Raw genomic sequence first — 12,338 nt, forward strand, 5'->3', positions numbered from 1 at the left:
GATTTGATCTGTTACAATTTGTCTAGTGTAATAATTTGCTTACACTGTTACTGTTACTGTTGAGAAATCTCATATTTGGAGTTTATTTCACCATCAATACATCTCATCTTTGTGTATTTATCATTATTAAATCTCACACCAGATATTTGTCCTCTGTTAATAACTCTTACGCCCAGACTTGTCCTCTCTTGTGAACGTCGCACTGTAATTAATCACACCTCTTGAATTTATTCAAGTGCTAACATATGAGCCGCAATTGAGAGTCGCTTGATTTAATTAAATCAAATACCTGATATTGCTTGTTCTTATTAAATGTGACATTTGATTTGGTCTATTGATAATAAATCCCAATGTTTTCACCTGCAATTTGTAAAGTCACAAATCATCCTCTTTAGGTTTTATTAACTATAGATAAACTTCACATGTGGCCATTTCTGATTGCTAATTAATCCCATTTTTAAGATTTGTTCCCAATGGATTGGAGGGATATGGGCAAAAATCTTGTATTTTTTCTCCAGTATTATATTTAACTTCCTCTTGCATATATCGAATAATTTTTCCTCCACTGCCTACTATCAGTTGTTTGTGACTTTTCACTTTTTCGCTTTTCAATAAATCTTGCACCTAGGTTTGGCATCTGTTAAAAACAAAATTTCACACTGTGCATTAGTTCATTTTTAGAAAATCACACAGCTAGGATTTGTCTGATGTGAACGACCAGCATATCTGGGACTTGCTTGCTGTAATTAAATCAGATTCCTGCTTACCATTTCCTGTTAGTGTGGCAATTGATTATATTATTAATAAATATCACACTTGGGATTTTATCACTCTTAATAAAAGACACATGAGTGATTTGTTCGATATTAATAAATCACACGTCAAGAATGTATCTGAATATATTTGACAGATGACACCTGCCTGGATATAATTGTTCATTGAATAAATTTTGCATATTCCATTTTTTCACTGCTAATAAAAAATATTCTGGGATTTGTACACTGTCCCACTTACATGATTTTTTCGTGGACTTGCCGGCACCTGTCATAGTTGTAACAGGGCTCCGAAAATTTTAAACATGTCGAAAATCCAGCGGCAAACAAGGTACGCCTCTTTGGGTGACTACTGACGACCATACAGGCTTTACCCCACGACATGTCGCCAGTGTGTCGCCTGTATGGTCGTGAGTCGTCTCCTCAGTCGCTCAAAATGACGTTGCGTCTTTCTGGTCGCTGCTGGATTTTCAACGTTGAAAATTATCGCCGACCTGCAATGACCTATGACGGGTGGCGGCAGTTGCTGAAAAAGTCGCGTACGTGGGACAGGCCCATAATAAATCTCACACCTAGTATTTGTTTATTAATATTCAGGCACACTCCAGGAATTTGTTCAGTGTTGACATCATGGATCTGAAAGTTTATCTTTCTTTATGAATATAACTAATATACCAAATATTTGTGTCACGAAACCTGACAGATTCAAATGTTCATTGTTAGTAAATCTCAGACCTAGGATTTGATCATTGTTAATAAAACTCACATTTGTAACTTGTTTACTGTTAATGAATTTCATACCTTTTATTTCATCAAATGCAGTGATTTTTAAACCTTTTATTGGTTGACTGTGACTTAATCTCACAGTTTTAATCAGTTCTTTGTAAATAACTTTGACATATATGATTTGTTGCAGATTAATAAATTTAATTCCTGGAATTTATTAATAAATGTCAAACCTTATCGGACTTGTTGACTATTAATAAATCACATCTTAGATATGGAGCAAATACAACATAGAAAGAGGCCCTTCAGCCCACCTCATCCATGTGACCAAAGTGCTTGTTTGACCTCCTCCCATTTGCCCGTGTTTGTTCCATATCCCTCCTGTCCATGCGTCTGGCCAAATTTATTTTCAAAGTTGTTACTGTAGCTTCATCAATGACTCCTTCTGGCAGCTTATTCCATATACCCACCACTTTCTGTGCAAAGCAGTTGCCTCTCTGGTTCCTTTGCCCTTCCACCTTAAACCTACACCCCCTAGTTCTTGATTCTCTATCCCAGGGAAAAGACTATGCATTGACCCAACATATTCCCCTAATGATTTTATACACATCCATAAGTTGACCAATCAGCTTCCTGTGCTGCAAGGAATAAAGTCCTAGCCTGCCCAACCTCTCCCTATAGCTCAGAACCTCGATCCCTGGCAACATCCTTGTAAAATGTTTTCACTCGCTTCCAGCTTAATGGCATCTTTCCTACAGCAGGGTGATCAAAGTGTAGCCTCATTTATCAAAATCGTTGGTACAGATAACAAACAGCAATGTGCCCAGCACCAATTTCTGAGGCCTCCGGACCAAAAAGCTACCTTGCATCACAACCTTCTGCTTCCTATCTTGAAGGCAATATTCCATCCAGTAAGCTGGCTTTCCCCGGATCCGATGCACTCTAATCTTCCAGAGCAACCTTCCATGCGGAATGCTGCCAAAGGCTTTGCTGAAATTCGTATGGACCACATCTGCAGCCCTGCCCTCATCAACCTTCTTGGTTATATCTTCAACAAACTCAATCAAATTTGTGAGATATGAACTCCCACACAAAAAACCTTACTGGCTACCCCGAATCAACCTCTGTCTTTCAAAATGCATGTATATCTTCTCCCTCTGAATTCCATCCAGTAGCTTTTTTCCCATATACTGTATGTCAATCTTTCTGGTCTATAGTTCCCAGTTTTTTCTTTGCAGACCTTCTTAAATAAGGTAATTAGCTACCCTCCAATCTTCCTCAACTCATCCATGTCTAATGATCATTCCTCTCTCTGTCAGAACTCCAGCAATTTTTCTCTAGCTTCCCATAGTATCCTTGAAAATATCTGATCAGGCCAGCGATATATATCTATGTTCATATGTCTTCGGGCAAGGGTTCTCAACCTGGGGTAAATTTACCCAGGGGTAAATTTGTTGATTCTGGATTTGTACATATTTTTTCTCATTGACTGACTGTGTTTGGTTCTGGTATACTGGTATCTGTTCATCATTAGTTGTTCATAAATAAGTTAAATTACATTGTTATGTGCTATTAAAGTTGCCTGGGGTCAATGGGACCTAAAAGGTTGGGAACCCCAGTCTTAGGGCATTCAACGCCTCCACAACTATAATATGGACTATCCTCAAGACATCAACATTAGCATTCCAAAGTCCTCTGGTCTTTGCCTCTTTCTCTGCAGAGGAGAATATTCAGTGAGCACCTAGCCCATCGCCAGTGGCTCCACACAGATCGCCACATTGGTTTCTGAGGTGAGAGGGGAGGGAAATGGAGAGGGGAGAGAGCACGACAGTGACCAGGCGCATCCTGTCAGTGGTGGTGGCCTGAAGAAAGTGTTGTCAGGAGGGGCTACAATGTGAATCACAACAACAGCCCCATCAACTGGATGGTGCAACAGTTGGTGAAGAAGGAATCGCTAGTGCAGACCAGCGCCATCAGTATCTAGTTAGAAGGTGAAATTACACAAAGTGCTGGAGTAACTCAACAGACTGAATCAGTCATCTATCCATGTTCACCAGAGATGCTGCCTGACCCATTTGTTCCAACATTTTGTGTTCCTTTTGTGTATTAACCAGCATCTGCAGTTCTTTTGTTTATTTAATTTTGAAGTGAATATGACTAGCGTAAAATCTGATTAGCGTAAAGGTTTACGGAACTTAACCCTTACATAAGTTGGGGAGTGTCTATATATGAACCTATGAGAGGTATATACTGGGTAGATAATCAGAGCCTTCTCCCAGGATGAAAATGTCAAATACTAAAGGCTGTAGTTTTAAGGTAAGAAGGGAAAAGTTTAATGAAGTTATGTGCAGCAAGTATTTTATTTAAACAGAGAGTTATGAGTGGCTGGAGGTCATAGGTTGGTGGTGTTGGCACCGATCAACTGAACTCTGAACACCTGAACACCTTGCATTTGTTTACCAGACACACTTTATTTACTTTTGCACAAGGAGGGCAGCACAGTCCCAGTTATCGAACTACTCTAAACTTGTGCTCGAAGTGTCTACTTTCATCTTTATTTTGATCATACTCTTTCATTCTTTTTCTTTTAGAGTCATAGAATGCTACAATGTGGAAACAGGCCCTTCGGCCCAACATGCCCACACCACCCAATTGTCCCAGCTACACTAGTCTCACCTTTGGTCCATATCCCTCCAAACTTGTCTTATCCATGTACCTGTCTGTTTCTTAAACTTTGGGATAGTTCCAGCCTCAACTACATCCTCTGGCAGCTTGTCCCATACACCCACCACCTTTTGTGTGAAAAAGTTACCCCTCAGATCCCTATTAAATATTTTCCCCTTCACCTTGAACCTATCTCCTCTGGTCCTCGATTCCCCTACTCTGGGCAAAAGGTTCTGTGCATCTACCCGATTTATTCCTCTCATGATCTTATACACCTCTATAAGATCTCCCCTCATCTTCCTACACTCCATGGAATAGAGACCAAACCTATTCAACCTCTCCCTATAGCTCACACCCTCTAGTCCTGGCAACATCCTCGTAAATCTTTTCTGAACCCTTTCAAGCTTGACAATATATTTCCTTTAACATGGTGGCCAGAACTGTACACAATATTCTAAATGCGGTCTCACCAATGTCTTATACAACTGCAACATTACCTCTCAACTTCTATACTCAATATTCTGACTGATGAAGGCCAATGTGCCAAAAGCTTTTTTGACCACTTTATCTACCTGCGACTCGACCTTCAAGGAACCATGCATATGTACTCCTAGATCCCTCTGCTCTACAACACTCCCTAGAGGCCTATCATTCACTGAGTATGTCCTGCCCTTGTTAGAATCCCAAAATGCAACATCTCTCTGTATTAAATTCCATTAACCATTCCTCAGCCTACCCTGCCAATCGATCCTGCTGCAATCTTTCACAACCATCTTCTCTACCTGCGAAACCACACACTTTTGTATCAAACTTGCTAAACTTGCCCTGTTTGTTCTCTCCAAATCATTGATGTAGAAGACAAACAATTCCTTACCACCGATCACAATACATTCTTATAAGGGCACTATATATAAAAGCACAATATATAATGAAAACGGAATGCTATTCAGTCCTCTATTTACATTGATTAAAAAAAATACATCAGTGATGTAACCTGGGGTCATTGGGTGTTTCGGGTCTTTCAACATCAGACACCCTCACCCAGGCGTCCCAGCCGTGGTTGATCAGACCACGACTTGTGTTCAGGTGGCATTCGCTCCTCCCCATGGACCTCCTCTCCTGATCCGGAGCCATCTCGAGGCCTTCTCCGCTGCCTCTGTGGTGTTCTCGATGGCCCTTCTCCTCTCCATTCTGTTGATGCCCAGCGCACTCAAGGCTTTGTAGAGAGATTGCCCTGCAAAACCTCTGCAGCCAACCTCAATGGGCATACACCTTGCCTTCCAGCCCTGCTTGCGGCAGTCTATGACCAGCTCTTCGTACTTCGTCATCTTCCTCTCATGGGCCTCCTCCCAGATGTCAGTTCCAAGAAGATGATGTTTTTGGTCGCCTCTGAGACCAGGAGGATATCTGGCCTAAGGGTGGTCATGGCAATGTGCTGTGGGAACTTCAGCTGTTTAATCTTAGCAAAGATCACTCTCAAGGACCTTGTGCTGTACAGTTATAGTTAGCTGTATGTCAAAGGATGTCTATCAAGAACCTTGTGCTCTACATCAAGGGATGCCTATCTCGGACCTTGTGTTGCATGTCAAAGGATATTCAAAGGTCCTTGTGCTGTAGAGCTAACCTAACCTTTGTCATCCTGTAGTTTCCACAGTGGGAGGATGCAGACATGATAATGAGATATAAGGAGTAATTTGGCCAGGCACATGAAAATTCAAGGAATGGAGGAACATGTGCAGGCAGGTGATAATAGTTTAATTTGGGTTCATAGTAGGAACTTACATTATGGGGCAAAGGGCCTGTTCCTTTGCTGTGCTGTGCTATTCAACATTCTATATGCATTCAATTTGTTCACTGTGGATAAATCTCAAAGATTGATTTTGTTCCCTGTGAATAAATGTCATAACTGGAGTTTGCATACTGTTAATAAATCCATCACCTAGGAATTCCTCATCATTGATAAATCTCACACACTGATTTATTCATGACTAATATACTTTAAGTCTTCAGTTGGTTTGCTGTTAACCTTATGCCATTGATTTATCTATATTAATAACGTTACGATTGGGATTCGCGATTGTTAATAATTCTCACGCCAAGGATAATTTGTTGATAAATTTTACAATGTTAATCATTCTCACATGAAGGTTTGTCCATTGTTAATAATTCATGCAGCTGGCATTTATCCATCGTGACTGAATCTCACAATTGTTATTGTGTGTTTGCCAAGCCAGCAGTTTGTCCACTCTATATGAAGATTCCAGCTGGGATTTGCTTACTGTTAATAAATATCAAGGTTGGATTATGTTTATTGGTAGAAATTTTTATAACCAGAATTCTGTATTGATAAGTCACAAAGGAATCATATCTATATTACTAAAAGTAAGATCTTGACCGCTTTTAACTCACTGCCATGTGTTTTCCGAGAGAACGCCGCCACTTACGGCTGTCATTTTTGGCCACCTCACTCAGAGCCCCCCTCCACCGGACTGGACTGGAGGATTTTTCCCAGCGATGAAAAATCAGAGATATATTAATGTTAAAAAAAATGACGTAATTCTCTCTGCTGCCTCCGCTGGCAGCAGGGACGAGGGACTATAAAACCCGGAAGTGCCGTGGCTCACTCAGTCTCTGTCAGACGGAGGAAGCGAGAGGGTCACGGCTCTCTGAGCTGCGGATAACATTGAACGTACGTCTACTCCACCGTGAGTCCCCGGGATGTGGTTTTCAGCAAATGTATTTGTTGTTTGCAAAGTGTTTGCTCAATTAGGTTGGCTTTTTAAAGGGCTTTCAGCAAATGTATTTTGTTGTCTTGGAAAGTGTTTTTGTCCAATTGGCTTGGCTTTTAAAGGGCTTGCTTGCAACAGTTTTTGGATGGATAAAGCATGAATAAACATTTTACTAGATCAGGACTGTGTTTAATTTCAAAATTGGCACTCATTCTGTGATTTTCGCTTAGTCGCAAGATGGCGCCAATGATGTAATTTCCTGTTAGCGGCATGCTGGCGCTGAGTGTGTCATTTCCGGTTTGTGGCAGGAAGCGAGAGGGTGACGTCAAGATGGTTGTTGAATAATTCAAGAGAGCTGACTACTCTGTCTATGGTGAGTGTGTTTGTTGGATGTTATTTAAAGCATGTTTTTGCTTCAGCAGCAGCAGCCTCTACAGGAGGCTTTAAACATTTGTTTTACACACTATATTCAACACGTTCTGAAGTTACTTGGCATTTTAGTATTGGGTGAGTGTGTGTGTGAGTGAGTGTGTGTGTGTGTGTGTGTGTGTGTGTGTGTGTGAGTGTGTGTGTGTGTGTGTGTGTGTGTGTGTGTGCGCGTGTGTGTGTGTGTGTGTGTGTGTGTGTGTGTGGGTGTGTGTGTGTGTGTGTGTGTGTGTGTGTGAATGAGTGAATGAGTGTGTGTGTGTGAATGTGTGTGTCTGTGTGTGTGTCTGTGTGTGTGAATGAGTGTGTGTGTGTGTGTGTCTGTGTGTGTGTGTGTGTGTGTGTGTGAATGAGTCTGTGTGTGTGTGTGTGTGAATGAGTGTGTGTCTGTGTGTGTGTGTGTGTGTGTGTGAATGAGTATGTGTATGTGTGTGTGTGAATGAGTGTGTGTGTGTGAGAGTCTGTGTGTGAGTGTCTGTGCGAGGTGGAGGGTGTGTGTGATCAACAAATAACAAATAGTATGAAATAGCGCAACAGAACCACCCCTCCCCCCCCCCCTCCACCACTGTCCAGCAATATTGGAATTGGTGGAGAGGTGGAATATTGGGTTGGGTGACCAGCCCTCCCGTGTGATGCTGGGACCCAACAGGTCCCACTTAGTCTAGTATCCTCTGTTAATAGCTTTCACATTTGCTATTCTCTCTCCATAAATCTCCAACCTCAGATTATCTAAATGTAGCAATGCGATTACAAGTGGCCACTTTGGAGGGCAGTTAAGAATCAACCATTGAGGTGATCAGATTCACATGTAGGCTAGATTGGTTATTGATTGGAAAATTCTTCCCCAAATAAATTAATGACTATGAGAGATTATTTATGAAAATCCAACAGTTTTTCATTGTTTTCATTGCTAAGATTAGTTGGTGTTTATTTTTTACCTTTACCAGATTATTATCAATTTAAATTTTGCATGATGGGAATTCAATTCAGGCTTCTGAATTGTTAGTCTGCTAACGTAACCTTTTCATCAGCAGCATTCCATCTACACTTCATGGTGCCTTGGCAAGGCCACCAGCAAAATCAAGGACCAGTCTCACCACAGTGATTTAGGTGTTGTTGAGGAGAATTGGGATATCAGGTTACTTGTATGCTGAAAGATATTGTAGATGTTGTAAAATTTGAAGCCATACACTTTGATCAAACAAATAAAAAAGCAGAGTGCTTCAGATGCTGTTGGTGACTGCTTCAGATGTTGTTTAGGAGAATCGGGATTCCATTGGTGCATGAATCACTGAAAGCACCATAGAGTCAGATCAAGTAATTGGGAAGGTAAATGATATGGTGATTGCTTAAGTTTTTAATACAAAAGGAAAGATATTTTACTGAAATTATATAGGGTTGGTAAGACCCCATTTATCGGGATGAATCGGGATGATTTGGGAACGGAACCATCCAAGACCACGAGAAATTGCAGAGAGTTGTGGACGCAGTCCAGTCCAACTTCCATTCCATTCAAACTAACTTCCATTCCATTGTCGCCATCTATACTTCACGCTGCTTTGGCAGCCACCAGCATAATCAAGGACCAGTCACACTTCCTCATCTTCCCTCTCACATCAGGCAAGAGGTACAGAAGTTTGAAAACTCATTACTCCAGGTTCTTCCCAGCTGTTTTTTTCAGGCAACTAAACTGTCCTCTCACCAACTAGAGAGCGATCCTGACCTCACATATACCGCATTGGAGACATTGGAACTATTTTAAATTGGAAATTACTGGACTTTATCTTGTACTAACTTTATATTCTTTACCCTGTATATGAACACTGTGGATGGCTTGATTGTAACCATGTATAGTCCTTTCGCTGGATAGCCGCAACAAAAAAGCTTTTCACTGGAACTCGGTACACATGACATTATAAACTAAACTAAACTACTCCAAAACTGAACTAACCATTATGATATTATCTCCCAACCTAAGAAAGGTTCACCAGATTGATTCCTGAAATTTGCCTTGTCATATGGAGGGTGAATAAACATGCTAGACCTATGCTCTCCAAAGGGTAGGAATCTTTGAAGTTCTCTACCAGGAGGCCTTAGGAAGCTCAGTCACTGAGTCTGTTCAAGCGAGAGATCAAATAATTTTTGACAATGATGGTATCAAATTATTTGAAGGAAAGTAAAACAAAAGAAAAATAAGTTGACCATTTGGCCCCTCTGCCTACCATGTCATTTGATAAGAACATTCTAACCTATCTCAGCACCATTCTCCAGCTCTGACCCTACACAATTTCAGATCTCTAAACCTAAAGATCTACTGATGCTTTTACTCAGCAATTCATCGCCGCAACCTTCTTAGGTAGATAAGTCCAAAGATTCACAATAATCAGAATGAAGAACTGTCTTCTCAACTCTATTCTGAATGGACAACTCTTTTATTTTTACGATTGTGACTCCACTAATGAGAACGATCTACTCTACATTTATGCCGTCAAATTCTATTAAATGCTGTACATTTCTGTGAGATCTTGCCTCTTTCCTCTTTCCTCTAAACTCCAGCGATAACGTCTAGTTTGCTTAATTTATCCTTATACAACATACCCAAAGAATCTTCACTTGTTCTCTGCCTAGTGGAAGTATATCCTTCCTTAGGTAGAGAGACCAGACCTACACAATATTTTAGATGAGCTCTCACAGGAGGCCTATATTATTGGACCATTACATCCCGACTCCTATAATAAGTGTCTACTTGTGGAAACTTTCCATCAGCAAACCTGCAGCCTTTGTGAGAGGACTATTAGGAAGCAGTAAGAAGAGGCAAAATCCACCAGAAGGCAGACATGAGAGATAATTTATTTATGGCATTGAGGGTGCCATAAAGGCCTGCTGTGTTTGACTGGTAACTGGCAGAGGAAGTAGCATATCCTTGGGATGTGGGATAGACTAGAGCACCTTGGAGAAGTTCATTCGATTGCAGGGAAAATGTACAATCTCCACAGAGAACTGGACGTCAGGGTCCAACAGCTGGAGTTGTGAGGCACCTATACCTCCTCCACAGTGAATGGTAGGGCCCTGTGGAATCTAGAGCAGAGGGATCTAGGAATACGGATACAATGTTCCCTGAAAGTGGTGTCAAGGGTAGATAAGGTGGCAAAGAAGACATTTGGTACATTAGAAGTTGGGATGTTATGTTACTGTCATATAGGACTTTTGTTAGGCCATATTTGGAGCATTGTATGTAGTTCTTGTCACCCCATTTCAGGAGAGATATGGAAGCTTTGGAGAGGGTTCAGCATAGGTTTACCAGAATGCTGCCTGGCTTAGAGTGTTTCAGCTACAGGGAGAGATTGGATCGACGGATTGCTTTCTCTGGAATGTCAGAGGTTGAGAGAAGACATGATAGAAGCATATAAAATTATGAGGCATAGATAGGGTAGACAGTCAGAACCTTTTGCCCAGGGTGGAAATGCCTAACACTAGAGGGCATAGCTATAGGGCGAGAGTGAATAGGTTTAATGGAGATTTGTGGGACAAGTTTTTACATGGTTGGGGGGCCTGGTACGCATTTCCAGAGGTGGTGGTGGTGGTGGTGGAGGCAGGTACGATAGTGGCATTTAAGAAGCTTTGTTGAAGGGCTGAGCTACCGAGAGAGTTTGGCAAGCAAGGACTTTACTCAATGGAGCGCAAAGGGCTTGGGGTTGATCCAATAATAAAAAAATTGATACAAGTTAATAATGCAAAACCACAATTGCGAAAAACCTTTATGAAACTGGAACTTCTTTTCATCAAACTGGAAAATGTAAAGTTACTTTACTAGAATGTTGCCTGGGTTTCAGCAACTAAGTTACAGAGAAAGGTTGAACAAGTTAGGGCTTTATTCTTTGGAGCGCAGAGGTTAAGGGGGGACTTGATAGAGGTCTTTAAAATGATGAGAGGGATAGACAGAGTTGACGTGGTTAAGCTTTTCCCACTGAGAGTAGGGAAGATTCAAACAAGGGGACATGACTTGAGAATTAAGGGACAGAAGTTTAGGGGTAACATGAGGGGGAACTTCTTTACTTGGAGAGTGGTGGCTGTGTGGAATGAGCTTCCAGTGAAGGTGGTGGAGGCAGGTTTGTTTTTATCATTTAAAAATAAATTGGATAGTTATATGGACGGGAAAGGTATGGAGGGTTATGGTCTGAACGCAGGTATATGGGACTAGGGGAGAATACGTGTTCGGCACGGACTAGAAGAGTCGAGGTGGCCTGTTTCCGTGCTGTAATTGTTATATGGTTATTATATGGTTATATGGTTAATTAATTTAAAATTCTTCATATCAATGCTGTTGACATTGTGCATCTCCTGTGGCATATTATTGCTTATTTTATTTCAAAAGAGGCTTTTGTATACTGACCCCTTCATGCTAGGGTCAGCTCTATATGCATATGCAAGAGTGCTCAAGGAAACTGACATACAATACTGCAAAGAAAATGATTATACATCTGTGTTCTTTTGCTATAAAGAACAGTATATTTTGAAATGAGCAGAATTTCAGTACTCTCAATTAACCTGGACTCAACCAATAACCGATTAGATTGAATGGCAATTGCATAAGTGTCATGGTACCTGGAATAAGAGGGGAGATATACTGCACGGGGGTGTCCTTTCTTCGTGGTTTTTTCTGCACAATCTCCTTTGTCTCATCTCCAAGTTTCTCTTTTTCAGTTTCTTCATTTATTTCACAGGTTTTTATTAGCTGCTCTGAAAGGTTTGAAAAATCATCTGTGAGGAAGAAATGCGAAGAGATACATTTAAGAAAATTTCCCAAGTTATAATCATAAGGTAATGTGATAGGAGCAAATTTGGCCATTCGGCCCATCAAGTCTACACCGTCAATCAATCATGACTGATCAATCTTTCCCTCCTAACCCCATTCTCCCGCCTTCTCCCCATAATCCCCGACACCTGTGTAATCATCAAAAACACAAACATAAACATGCCTGAAAATAACTGTCCCTGCATCAACCTGTCTCTTGTAAGG

The 12,338-nt window shown here is 41.0% G+C and overlaps 1 protein-coding gene across 5 annotated transcripts in view; it reads right to left on the bottom strand.

Moving 5' to 3' along the window:
• ppp1r17 (protein phosphatase 1 regulatory subunit 17) overlaps positions 1–12,338 on the bottom strand; it is a 64,813-nt gene that overhangs the window by 18,826 nt on the left and 33,649 nt on the right. For all 5 annotated transcript variants that reach the window (XM_055633495.1, XM_055633494.1, XM_055633496.1 and 2 more), the window contains exon 3: positions 11,924–12,079. In XM_055633495.1, coding sequence (XP_055489470.1) covers positions 11,924–12,079 — 156 coding nt within the window. The remainder of the gene's footprint in view (positions 1–11,923; positions 12,080–12,338) is intronic.

This window comes from Leucoraja erinacea, chromosome 4, assembly GCF_028641065.1.
Source record: "Leucoraja erinacea ecotype New England chromosome 4, Leri_hhj_1, whole genome shotgun sequence".
Lineage (NCBI taxonomy): Eukaryota > Metazoa > Chordata > Chondrichthyes > Rajiformes > Rajidae > Leucoraja > Leucoraja erinaceus.